Below are 14,325 nucleotides of genomic sequence, written 5' to 3'. Positions count from 1 at the left end.
GGTGTTCGGCCAGACTTTAATGCTTAAATCTCAAAGCATGTTCACCTTTGTGTCAGCTAAAGAACAATTTATTTTTTTTTTTTAAGCATAACATACTAGTGCTATCAAGAAATTAATCGAGTTCTTTCTTTGAAGAATTTGTAAAAGAAGGGGCACCATTTTTAGGTGATTTATCCCAGGGGAAGCTCAAAGAATCACTCTGAATGTAACTATATAGTGAGATTCATTCATTTGCAAAGCAATTGTGGTATAAGTACTTAGCCTTTCATACTTATTTGGTTATGTCAGAAATTATGTATTTAAAGGATATTTATCAGGGTAGTAAACTGATATTGCTGTTGGGTTCATTTGGGGAATTACAGCTCTCAGACAGGATTTTGGGTTGAATTTCATAACCAACTTCATGACTTCTATAGTTTTCTAATTCCTCCAGCTGCTCTTCTGAACTTCCCACACTTACTTTCTTCCTTCTAGCCTCTTCAGCTTCTTCCTCAGTCCCAGAGGTGCACTCTGAGCCTGTGATTATTCCATCACCCTGCTTACTTTCTTGCACTTCACATGCTCAATACTACATGAACTTTATAGACATTTCTGGACCTGCCTTTTTGCACTGTTAAATCATGGAAATGGAATTTGAGGGATCTCTTAAATCTTTCCTCTCTCATTGCATGACTGTCACCCATACTGTATTTTGTGGACCTGTGAGGAAATTTAAAGGGGGCTTCTGCCACTTTCCATGGTGTTCTCTGACATACTAGAACGCCATGGACCAGATCCAAGAAAACACTCAGAAGTTTGAAATGGTGTCAGAGCACCCACCTTCAAGGTAACTTCCATGACAACTTGTGACTAGCTTCTTAGATACTAAGGATAACCTAGGTACCTAAATTTTCCAGCAGAAACTTCTCTATATACTTAAAAATATGCTACTGCTCATGGGCAGTAGGGCCTTTGCCAAAGAAGTATCTATTTTTGTCATTTGAACTGATTTAGGTTCTAGAAGACTGTCCCTTGGATCTGATGATAACAGTGTTACACGTGCTCTGCTCCTCTATAATTCACTTGGACTATGCTGTGTTCAGGAAAATATAGTCAAGTGGTGCTGCAAGCCACCTAAGGAGTAACCTGCTGGTTACACCAGCTATTCAGGATGTGGGAGAAGGGGACTCAAAGTCCACTTAGGGTTAGGACATTGACTTGATAGCTCTACTTCCAATACAAACACCTAAACTATCAGATTGCTCTCACTGAAGTTGGGCCATCCTGCAACCATGATTCAAAGTTTGTGGAGCATGGGAGAGAGAAATTGAAATAGAGCATGCATCCTAGGGTGAAATCCCCATCCTTTATTCTGGAAGCCTGTAAATCTCTGTTGCACAGAAACACATCTCTGGAGCAGTAACATATGTGTTCCAATGCTACAAAAGGGGATGTTTCCTACTGACTGTCTTATGCTGCAGTCCTACATGTCCTGTCTCTTGTGGATCCTAGTTCAGATATCAGACTGCCTCTCACTGACTATGTGAGGATCTTCGGCTGCCTGCTCAGCCACATGAATTCTGTTCCTAAATTAGAGTACCTGTCTTGAAACAGAAGAGTCAGGATATCAGTCAGCCATTCACGATGTCAAATCTGGACCCATGAGTTATCAGTCAATCATTTCCATTTCCAATATTTAGCTTATCACTTCTAGTTATATTCAGTTAATCTCTTTGCATACTTCTAGTTCCTTTGTTTCATTGACACAAATTCACCCGTGCTCCATCTCAGACCTTACCACTGGTACTCTTGGCTATGTTCTCTTCCAGCTGTCTTACCCTTCTCTTGCTGCTTTGCTTTCTAATTCGTTCCTCCGTTGCTCCCCATATTCCTGGCCCAAAGCTGCACTGACATTCTTCTTAGGGATGTGGTTTCTGAGAGATGTCATAAAAAGTTGTTTCACTTAGTTTATATAGCACCCCACTAACTTGCTGGAAAAGTTCACAGTCCAACAGAGGAAAGGAAGCTAACCCATTCCCTATTTCTTTAGTGTTAACAGGCCATTTGATGTTTTCTTACTGAGAACTGGGCAAGCACCAGTTCCTATTCTGTCCACCATCCCTGCTCCCATCCTCTCTCAGGGCTGCAAGTCATTATGGAAAGACATATGATTGGTGTATCAACATAAACCAGGATCTCAATTTTATTTTTACCTTTGGCTCAGTCATCTAGCGAACAGCCTGTGTTTGCTAAACAACATGGCCAACATGATAAAGGCACAGTGAAAGCAAACAAAACTTGACAAAGGGTTTCTGTGAGAGGATTTTAATTAGACATCATTTTCCTGTTAAAACATATCAAAAGAAGTTCCTTAAAGATTTCCAGTGCTAAAGATCAAAAGTGGAAAATGGAAAGAATGGCAAATAATGGCAAAGAGACAGGAAACCCCATGAGATCAACAAAGTGTTAAATAGCTTACCAACCCTTTCCTCCCCATCTACTCTCCAGGATCATTGTCTGTTGCCACTTAAGTCCCTAACAACATTTTAAAGAGCTAAGGTGGAGAGCTGAAATACGATGCCTTGCAGCCTCTGCGGTATTGGAGAAGAATCAAATGCCATATAAGTCCTATAGCTATGTGATATTTCCAGCAAGTTGATGAATATCTTGAAACATTGTTGTTACAAAAGGAAGTAATTTATTTAACTTTCTTTTTCCCCTCCCATAATGGCTGGTTTATTAACCTCATTACATTTCCATAAATTATATCAGTATGAGAGGAAATGATTAATTGAAGATTGTTTCCTCAAAAACATTATTCCTGGTCATTAACAGCTTCAGCAAACTGCAGTGCCATATAATCTAAACACATTATACTACTTTTAAATAGCCTCATGTTTTATTACTTTGCTCTAAAGTATTATGATCGTGGAGCCCAGGAGGCATCATTACAGACATTCTGCAACTACACCCTGAGACTTCTCTCTGCATACAGTTTGCTATTAAAAATTCTTGTCATGTCCTAGATGTTTTCCTTGATGAATAGTAATGAGGTTTACACAGAATTTCACAATGAAATTCATTAACTTCACATATTGAGATGTTAACAGCTGTTAGGATTTAAAATACAAAAATAATAATAATAATAAAAAAAACCCTACCAGGGATCCTTACAAAGATAGAGATGTTGATGGAGATTTTCCAAATGGCATACTGATATGGGGAATTTTTTCTTTCAAGGTTTTTATCTTTAAACACCTTAAGGGAGCCCAATTTCTAAACAAACAAATTCACTTAGCAATCAAGCTTTTTCCTTCCTGGTAATTTTAATTCTTTTTTTCTTTTTTTTCTTGCTTTACAGATAACCCAAGTGGTCAGACCCTGGAGGAAAAGATTATCTATGGAGTAGAGAACAGCAGCACTTTCCTTGAGTGTAGTCCAAAATCTCAGCGTGCCGTAGTCTACTGGCAATTCCAGAAGCAAAATGATGACCGCAAAGAAGAGGTACAGTAGAAAAAATTAAGAGATGCAACTAGTCTTCTCTATGAAGATATACTTGAATCTGAGTCCTTCCCAGAATAACATCCATCTGTGTTTTAGTTTAGCAGAATTTCTCCAGAATCTTATAAATTCTGTTGTTCTTCACCACGTTCTTACTCTTACCACCATAAAATCCCATAAGCTCTCTAATAGGTTTCACAGACTGTTATGTCAGAAAACATTCATATACTCTCCCTGGTCTGACCCCCTGCAAAACACACTGGTATATACACTTTAGATATCTTGGAAATACGAAAAGGTAGCATGCTATGTATGTGCCACCTAAAGCATCGTACAAGGTTTATACTGAACTCTAAATATTACAAAGGCCTTAAAACTGCCTCTGATAAAAAGCCTAACTGCACTGATGTAATTGTACTGTTTGAAACACAGTCTAACAGGAGCATTTCCTACGTACTGCATGCTCTAAGACTTTACTACAGATAAGACAGAGACAAAATGCAGAACTGGGAACTGTAGTGGACACAAAGGTATGAAAACTTGTAAATTTTTTTTCATCAAAAGCAATACTCATAGAGGCAAAACCACTGACTTTCCTTGATTGCATTGCACTAAGCTGATACGTTAGTTTTCTCCTTCTCTTGTCACCAACATTCTTATGTTATTAGTCACCCTGGTTCTCAAGTCATGTTACTATCAAGCTAGGTGACACATACTTTAAGAGAATAATCTACTCTGGTAGGTAGGGAGATCAAGCTAGGAAACAAAAAACGTGTTTGTTGCATTGAAGTATTTGTTAATATACCCAAACTACTCTGAAGCTTTTTTTTTTTAAAGCATGTACTAAATACTTAGTTACGTTAGCAGCTTGAGATGTTTTTGCTGTTTGCTTTGTTTGCATAAGTAGCAAATTTAGAATTTATTCTTGGTGGAGAGAGCAGCAAACAGGTTTATGCCCTTTCTGTCTGCAGCGACATGTGCATTCAAAGAATATAATTATATTGTAGATATTAATTAATTCAGAAAAATACAGTATTTTGGACAGCTTCTTTTCAAATATTAATATTTTGAGATTTAATCCTTATTGTTTCTTCGTAAATTCTCCACTTGTGCAGAACCCACTTCTGTCCATAAGGGCTTTTGTAGTAAGCAACAATGGAAAGACAGAGAACCTTTCCCACAAATATACCTAGGCTTGACTAAAAGATAATGATAAATGTGACTTTGGTAATACAGCCAAGTGCATCCATTTTGACTCTGCTGATTATAGGATTGCATCTTCTGTAATCTTACCAGCAAGTCCATCTGACAGATTTGATACAGATCTTTGTTCGGCAGCAGTAGGGACTAAGGAGTAAATTCTTAATCCCTCAAACTCTTTGCAGTACATCAGTAGTTTTTCCAGAGTATTTGAGCCTCCCATAACTACAGATGACTGGCAAGGAGTTTTCCATTCATGGTTATAGGGTAATTTTGCAAATATATGAAAAATCACTATTGAAATTACCGCTTTTTTCTAATACAGATAAAAGTGGATGATCGCATGATCCGGACAGAACAGGGCCTATTGCTACGAAGTCTTCAACGGAGAGACTCTGGTATTTATTTTTGTCATGCTGTGGAGCATGGCTTCATGCAAACTTTGCTCAAAGTGACCCTGGAAGTAATTGATACTGACCACCTGGAAGAGCTGCTCCATAAAGAAGAAGATGGTGATGCCTCCAAGACCAAGGATGCTACCAATAGCATGACCCCCAGTCAAAAGATCTGGTATAGAGACTTCATGCAGTTAATCAATCACCCTAATCTCAACACAATGGATGAGTTCTGTGAGCAGGTTTGGAAAAGAGACCGCAAACAGCGCCGGCAAAGGCCTGCCAATGCGCAGGTGAATACAAATAAGTGGAAGCACCTACAAGAGAATAAAAAAGGTAGGAACAGGAGGACCCATGAATTTGAGAGGGCACCACGGAGTGTCTGAGCTACATTACCTCTAGGAACTTCATCCAAGTAGAAACTTGTATAGACAGATAACTGGAAAAAATGCAATATTCATGAACTTTTTCATGGCATTATGTGGATGTTTACAAGAGTGGAAAGTTCAAACAGTTTCCACCAGGTTTAAATAAAATCCATTTATAACTTTCCTAGTAAGTCCTTCCTCTCTGCTCTAAGACCAGAAAGACCAGAGTTTCAAGGATGACAACTCACCTGGACCTAGCTTACTGCTCACAAGTTTTGCTTTCTCTTTTGCCTGAAATAAAAACAAAATGCTGTATTTCATGCTGTCATCTTAAAGAAAAGAAAAACAAACCCCACCTTTCATCATCAGCACTACCATTTCTAGACTTATATATAAAACTGCATGAACTCATTAAGCTGATGAACGTCTAAACACATGATTGGACACAAGGATTTTGTTCTTGTTTTGTCTACCAGTTCTCCTGTTTATATGTACTAGAAGAGGAAAAACAATACTGAATTAGATTGTTTGTGGAAATCTGAACAACGTAAGCCATCCATCATCTGGAAGAACAAAAAATGTGGAGTACACTGGCCTACTACTGATGACTTCTTTCAGCTTTGATCTAAAGATGTATTTTATTAAAACTATAATTTAAATGTACCATGAAAAATATGCAGCAAACATTAGCTCTTTTCTAAAATAGATTAGACTTCTTGTCTTAGAAATATTGTACTTTCTAATTACTGGTTTAGAGGAAAAAAAGACAACTTCCAATTATGAGCTGCATTAGTCTTTTGTTTGGAAAATCTTCCAGGGGAGCTAGTCACACTGCAGTTAACCTCCTCCCCTCTCAGTAATCTATATGACATGTAACTTCAAAACAATCTTAAAAACTAAGCTATTTTAACATGAAAGTCACTGTATAGCATGGAAGTCTTCTGTATTCTTTTTTTCTAAATATGGTATTTGAAATAATTCAACTTGTATAATACCTTGCTATAGATTGAACCAATGAAGAGGAGAGCATTGATTTTCGGTTGTATATTTTTTTTTAATTAAAAAAGTAAATAGCATTAAAATACCCTCTACTAATTACACTCTTGCTTTCTTGGTTCGTAAATATTTGTGAATGCTAATATTTAAATACTGTGGCTCATATACTGTCATATATCCATGAGCAAAGCTCACATTCAGTTTAAGGAGTTTTGTTCCCAGCTCAGTGGTAGAAATATGTCCACACTACTGATTCTCAGTGCTCCATTCTTTCTGTGGGCCAGATCACCCAAACGCAAAGAACCAGCACTAGGCCACGTAAATAGTAACCTCAAAGCCAGTTTTCTGTTTTAAGATCTAAGGGACAGTTTTATCTGTGGGTGAAGTCTGCTGCAGTAGTAAATTGGTGAAGTTCAGCTTAAGACTAGTTTATACTAACAGATAATTTGGTCCTGCACTTCTGTCTTATTCTATATACAGGAGAGCAACAGGGTAAAACAGACAATGTACTTGCACCATAACTGTCAGTTTAGGGTTATAAGTAGTGGATTTATTCACCTCAGTACAGATGTGCCTTTGGTCCCCAGTTCTATGGTGTCCAGTTCTTTTGAGGTCATCATTCTCCAGCCTCCCATATTTTATCTTGGTAGAGTCTGTAAATGGCATAATTTCAAATAATGTCATTGTGGGGAAAGTTACTAGAGCAAAGTCCTTAGTTCACTAAAGGAGCTTTTATAAAAAAGTGTGTCTGTATTGATGATTGATCTGTTTTGTTGCTATTCACTCCAGATTATTTAATTTATCAATCACTTACATTATCAGCCTTATCAGATACAATATAACACAAACGCTGTGACAGCATCTCTCACAACATGTCCCAGTCTCCTTGTCACTCACTAATTCAAGAATACTTCTGATTAGTGAGGCCTTGGCTTCTTGCCTCCATAGCAATTGGATTTTCACTAACGGCCCCGTCACTTTAGTCTCCTTTGAATCTTTTGCAGGGGATGAACTTGCAAGGTTTTTTGTCGTGTAACTCTCTAGCAAAAAATTCATTGAATAGACCAGGACGAGGCTGTAAGGCTATCATATAGGAAAACACTTGGGAATTTTAACTCTCTCTTATATTTAACATGACTCCTGTGAACTTTAATATGCCGCTAAATTCCCATGCTTTCATGATGTTCTGAATAGGGATGAATTAAAACATAAGTTCAACTATATGCTTTCCTGTACAGAAATATCAGTTTTTCAGCTCAGCTTATGATTAATTTCTGAGCATTGCTGTCAGCTGAATTATTTAATTGTAATCATGGAACACTCTTTAGCCTTTTGTGTAGGGCTATTGTATACTGTTGAGTCATTAGAATCCTCTTTGTTACAAAAGGAAACAGTTTTAAAATGAACCTCAGAGAATTCAGTGGGAAAATACAGACTGATTTCAAGAGACCCTAAATGACTTTGTTTCATTCTTTACATATTAATGGCATTGCTATCTATCTAACTTTTTTCTCTACCATGCTCATAGCATCAGGTTCTATAACAACTTGCTTCAAAAAATCAAACCAAAATAATGGCTTTCACCACCCCTGAAGAATAAACAGATTAAATTAAGTCAGGATTCTAAGACATGTTTTTTGATACAAAGAAAGATAATCTGTGGGAACAAAATTACAGAAGTTGCAATGTTTTTACCATAACCTGGCAGTCTAATTGGACAATTGATATGATCAGATTTTAGAAACTTCAATCCAATCTTCACTGACATGAGTAGTCTTGTTTATGTCTTTGTATTTGTTTATATAATAAGAGGGCAGAAGATCAAGTAAGCAGTGGAAATTTTTTATTTTCAGGTTCATATTATAGTCAAGCTAAAAGAGCATTTAATTCTGATGTGAAATGAACTTTTTTCAAAGAACACAGGCCTTAACGAATTCATGTATAGAATGATGCCCTGCAGGTTCAGTAAAATTCAAACCCTCGTTTGTGTCGTTATTGTTTAAAGCAACATAAGGTTTGAAGATAAAGATAAAAATGGTATTTCTGTAAACCATCAATAAAACCCTCTAAACCTCTAGTTACAGACTTTAGAAAAAGTAAGTTAAAAGTTGTATTTAAGCTGGAGAGAAATAAAGGATTTCATTTATAACCAGAAAGATCTATTTTGATTTGTTTTAAGATGTCCATTTGCAAGGAACAAAAATGTGTTGAACCTTATTCTTACTCATCTACACTTTGCACTTGCATGGATCACTGAAGATGGGAATTTGTTCGATGGCTCCTAAAAACTGTATGGTTATGTTAAACTACAATATCAAACTGAGAAACCGTGCATCTTTGCAGAACAGAGTTAAATCTTCATGACCCAATTAAGTCACTATGTAAAAAAAATTAAATTAAATGCATGTGAATGCGCATTTACTGATCCTTTTTATGTATTATTTAGTGAATATCAATGGTATGTGTTTAATAGTTCAGTTTTTGCTACCTACACATTAGCCAAAAGAGATGTAAATATTTTTGACTAGATAAGGAGGTACAGTGTAAAGTACTATTATCTAGAGGTACTCCATTTTGGTGTGTTCTGCATAATACTAAAATGCAAGATTTTGCCACACAGGTGATAAGGTGGTTTATTTGCTATATCAGTATCAAAGTTATGCACTTATGCTTTAAGCGCATTCCTCACTGGGTAGTAAATAATTCTACTTCTGTATTTATCACTTCAATTCAGATGGGAACTAGAAAACTGGAGAGAAAAAAAAATGTAATGAAACTGCTGCTGTAAATTATTTCTTTTAGCATGTATTCAGTTGTTAAATAAACATTTCTTCCAAATATTTGAAGTTCGCTGTCTTGACTGTTTACACGGAAATGTGCCCTGTAACCTTCATGAGCATATGGAGTGCATTGTTGCCAATATAATGCTATCAACGTATATGAGCTCTATTTACTAGGCCAGAAGGGTTGCTGGTTTTATTAGTGGTGTTTATAGTTTCTTTTTGAAGACTACAAACTAATAATGCCTGAAATGAAAGCTACAAACTTATCTTCAGCCTATCTTTTGGCACGCTTGGGCTTGTGCAGATGAAGCCACACGTACACACACACACACACACACACACACACACACTCTGCCCATGAACCAAACTGTAAATCAGCCTGGAAGCCATGCCAATGCTAGCAAGTTGCTGTACTTGATGAAATTCACTCTGTGTGATGCTAATGGCTTAGTACAGCTATTCTGCTTCCTTTTGGAAACTGGCTTGCACAGACAGCAAGTAGAATAAATCAGGTTCTGTCTGTTATCAACATACCCTTGTATCCTTAGGTAAACTTAGCAGCTGTTTGGAAGTGCCTAGGAGCTCTATCTAAAAGTAATATGCCACGGCGCTAAGCATTGTGCAAACAGCTAATGAGAAAAATGCTGCCCTGGAAAGCATGAAGCTTAAATATACCAGACAAGAAGTGGAGAAAAGTATCTTTATCTCCATTTGGGACATACAGAATTGAAGAATCATCCAGTAGTACTTAATCATCACTAATCCATGCAGCTTTGCCCATGTTCCTTCCTGTAAAGCAAGGATAGAGGTGTCCATTTCAAAAAGATATTGTAAAGATTTTTTATGGTTACTACTGTCTTCTGAAGATGAAAATAAGCCCTCAACAGCAGCCAGGCAACTCAGTGGGATACAAAAGATGTCTGCAAATAGAAAGGCAGAATGGATGTGGCAAGCCATGAATCCACTAACTGAAAGACCAGAGTAAAATTTTTTTTGTCTGTCCAGGGATTATAAATACTCACAAAGGATGACCCTTGTTTCTGGATGTAGCCACGCTGTGTCCTTCGCTAGAACTCCCTGCAGAGCACAGCTAAACTGATTTGCCTCTATTTCTACTTTGCTATATTGCCAGGAATGTCAATGCCTAGGGACAATTCTTATTGACATTGAGTAGGAAGAAAGAAAAAACATTTGGATTTTAATGCTTGTTTATTCATACATATATATATGCATATAGTTATATACACACACACACACACTTAAACCACCATCTTTCACTGAGATTAAATCCCCTTTCCCCTAAAGTTTTTGAGGCTCTACATGTAACTCTAGTGCATCTCTAAAGAACATGTTTGGCGGCCTCAGCTATAAATTGTTATAAATGTTTCCTTTGTAAAGACTGAAACACACTATTCTGTTTCCTTACAGGTCACATTCACTGAGCACCCCATCAAGCATACTTTTAATGGGAGGAAAAGTTATGATGGCTTTTTCCAAAGCCTAAAACAAAAGGACTATTATCCCCAGAATGCACAGTAACAGGATACAAGTAGATCAGAGTATTAGTGAACCAGCCAGCTTCTTTGCTCGCCATAAATACCCAAGTGAAAGGTTGGAGGAGCTTCATAGAGAAATTAGAAACTGTGGAGAACAGTCTTTGTTTGGGACTTTTTTCTCCTGGAATTTATCAAAGGCTGACATTTTGGAGAACTTCAGGATGGCCTGAGATAAATCCCAAAGCTCTAGTGGAGCAATTTCCATACTGAAAAAGTTTCACTTAGGTTAAGAAAGCAACTTCCTTTTCTTTCATAGCAGTTTTTCACCCCTTTAGGAAACGGGGCTCCTCTTGTCTCAATAGTAATTCAGACAGGTTTTTATATAGTTTCTACAGTCCTTGTTGAAGGCTAATGTCTTCTTCAGTACACATGGGGAACCCCGTTTCTGATGACCAGTCCTCCCCAAGCTTCTTTGTGTTCAGATGCTCCAGTCAAACTAGCCTGGAGCCTTGTCTTGCCACATCTGTTAGTATTAGAGCTAAAAATACTCTGTTCTCATCAGCAGGGCTAAAATCAGGCCTTGGTGTGCAGTAAAAAGCATGTCTTCATCATATAGTTGAACTATGAGGTTTAACGCAAGAATCATAGAATCACTTTGGTTGGAAAAGACCTTTAAGATCATCAAGTCCTACCTTTAACCTAACCCTGCCATCCCACCACTAAACCATGTCCCTAAGCACCTCATCTATCCTTCTTTTAAATACCTCCAGGGATGAGGACTCTACCACCTCGCTGGGCAGCCCATTCCAGAGCCTGAGAACCCTTTCAGTGAAGAAAAGAAGATATCTATCAGGGAATTGCGAGGGATGGCAGGTCCCTGGGCTGGGGGCACTGTGGTCTCCTGGAGTGGAAGTGCAGGACCTGGCAGCCAGAGCCTATCCCCCCCAGCCAGGAGCCGGGCTTCAGGAACCTTTCTGGGGATGGGGACTCAATGTCAGCACACAGGTGGACCTGGCTTGGCAGGATCCATTGGCAGGGCTGTGGTGGGACTGGAGATGGCATCCTATGGCCTCGCTGGGACAGGGACTGATGGACCTGGGGGCTGGAATGGGGTCCTGAGCCATGGGCAGGGTTGGGGGAGCCTGAGGGTTGCAAAAGGACATTAGTGCCCCTGAGTACACTCAGGCACTAACAGTGGGTCAGTACACATCCTTATAAGTTCTGTGTTTCCTCTGTAGAGACTCAAGAAAGTGGGGCTATGTCAGACTGGCCCTTTGAGGCAGTAAGTCTTAGCAAGCAATGCAGATGCTAATGTGGTGATGAAGGCTAAAATACAAGAAACCTCAACAGATTTAGGTGTGAGGAAGGTCTTGCTCCATACTGCTCTATACTGTTACAAGGCTCTTTCTGGGCATGAGCTGGATCCTGGTGTTGCAGCTAAAGAGGCTCAAACAGTCCTTCCTGAATTGTTCTTGATCATCTGAGGTTGGTTGTCTTCTAGATTTAGATAATTCTCTGCTTTCTGAAAGCCTACAATAACCAACTGTACCCAAAGAGTACAACTCTGGTTTAGTTTAATTCACCCAGTCTAGTTGACACGGAAAAAAGAAAAAGTAGGATGTACACCTAAATAGTTACTAAGAATTAATGTGCACAGGATTATAACCCTTTCTCTTTGAGCAAATAAATAAAATAGAGTTAGGCCTTCACTCCATGTGTAAGCCTGCCATGTCAGCCAATACACTAACACGTACCGCTGAGCTATGTCTGAGGCATCTCAAACAGGTTTTAAAGGATTAATCTTGTTTCACATACAGCCCCAATGCTTTTTCAGGACATTCCGCCTTACAGCCTGGTGTAAATTAAATCTGATGGTTTGCCCTGGGAACAAAACTCTTCTTTACAGCCCTCAACTTGGGGTAACCCCGCAGCCTGTATTACTTTTTTGCTTCATACAAATATATTATATTCATTTCTGTGGGAGTTCACAGTCATCTTTTCTTGTAAGTGTATTAACATGAATTATGATTGTTTATGCAGAGGCAAATGGAGATGCATGTTTCTGCGCAGAAAAAGCATAAAGAAACTGTGCTAATTCTGCTAGATCCAGTACATCAAGTAAATATGACTGGATTTGAACTTCTTATTTCTTGCTATAGCTGGGGGCAAGAGAGGAAAACAACAGACAAAAGAAATGCAGACATTTCAGCTATATTTTGCAATGTCCAGTCCCTTAGGCGCTTTAGTTTCACGTCTCACTTTTTTCTTGCTTTGTAGCAGTACATAGAAAAAAATGCATCCCTATAAACTCTGCTTTCGCTGAACAATACCGTATTGAATAGCTCAATAAACCAGAACAAACAGACAGACTGTGCAAGTTTCTCCAAAAAAGCTTAACTTTCCTCTTCTGTTTGTTACTTTATTATTATTGTAAGACCACTGGTGCTCTTTTCGTTAGGATATTGTCAGCACTTCGGTTATAAAGCCCTATTTTAAGGACTCCAGAGTTTTGTCTAAGGTAATTCATTACAGGTTAAAGGTTTTAAATACCAGTTTTTAATTGACAAATAATTTTACAATTCCTACCGTTCCTAAAAGAAAATTGCTAAAATGTTATTAATTCAGTTTTGAAAACAAACAAAAAAAATATTACAACTTTAGCCATGTCAGGTTGTGGTTTTAGTGACTGTACTGCAAAAAAATTAGGAGCTGAGTAAAGCTCAGTGAGCACAATGAAAAGCTTCCCACTTCATTGGACTTTGTGTTTGTTTTTGAAACATCTGCATGCTCATCAGAGGTCCTGAACCAGGCATCCGCTTAAGCACATTCTTGTATAATTATTTGTGGCTTACTCACACATTGCTGTTCCTACAGCATGTTCTGAAGTAGAACGTTTTCTTACATCATGCCTGAGTCTCTTCATGTAACTTGATTTTTAATTGCTGCTCTATGTAAAGATAATGTAGGCTCAACCTCAACTCTTGCCCCCGTTTAATAACTGTCTGATGTCCAGTACAGACATTTTTCATACTAGTTAAGGAGAAGTGATCTTTTTTGTTCTGCAGTAGTAGAAATTTAGAGGATGCAACTAATCTAGGTCTGTTAGAGCACTGGAATTTTTCACTGTATTTCCCTTTATTAATCAACCGTGTACACACACCACTCTTATAAACATGCCAATGCTTCTAGAAATCAACAAGCTGTATTTTTTGTCTTTAATGCTAACCAGTATGCTTAGCTAGATCCTCAGTCAAATAAATAAAGCTGTGTGCTCCACTACCTTTTTTTATTGACTGAAGTCTATCAGTCAGGGTATTGAAAGGTATGAATTTCAATCCTCATGCTATTCTATGTTACTTATGAAAGCTAAACAGTTTGATGCCAGTGTAAAGCAACTGATTGTAACAGCACTTCAAACTATGATAAATATTCCACATATTATACATCTCTGTAATCTTCACTAGCTGGAGGGGGAGAAATGCTTGAATGTAGAAGAATTAAACTATTTATATTTAAGCTCACTGTTGCATGTCAAAATAGCAGACACAATGCAGCTGAAAACATCTTATCTGGACACTGAGAGGAACACACACATGCTCAGCAAATA

At 38.0% G+C, this 14,325-nt stretch overlaps 1 protein-coding gene across 2 annotated transcripts in view; it reads left to right on the top strand.

The window, feature by feature from the left end:
- SEMA3A (semaphorin 3A) overlaps positions 1–5,461 on the top strand; it is a 174,847-nt gene extending 169,386 nt beyond the window's left edge. For both annotated transcript variants that reach the window (XM_009645661.2, XM_035901086.1), the window contains 2 exons: positions 3,341–3,483; positions 5,006–5,461. In XM_009645661.2, coding sequence (XP_009643956.1) covers positions 3,341–3,483; positions 5,006–5,461 — 599 coding nt within the window. The remainder of the gene's footprint in view (positions 1–3,340; positions 3,484–5,005) is intronic.
- The last annotated feature ends 8,864 nt before the right edge of the window (positions 5,462–14,325 follow it).

The sequence above is a fragment of the Egretta garzetta genome, unplaced genomic scaffold (assembly GCF_000687185.1).
Source record: "Egretta garzetta isolate BGI_Z169 unplaced genomic scaffold, ASM68718v1 scaffold148, whole genome shotgun sequence".
Lineage (NCBI taxonomy): Eukaryota > Metazoa > Chordata > Aves > Pelecaniformes > Ardeidae > Egretta > Egretta garzetta.
The sequence above is the reverse complement of the archived record's forward strand: the minus strand, read 5'-3'. Positions and strand labels throughout refer to the sequence as shown.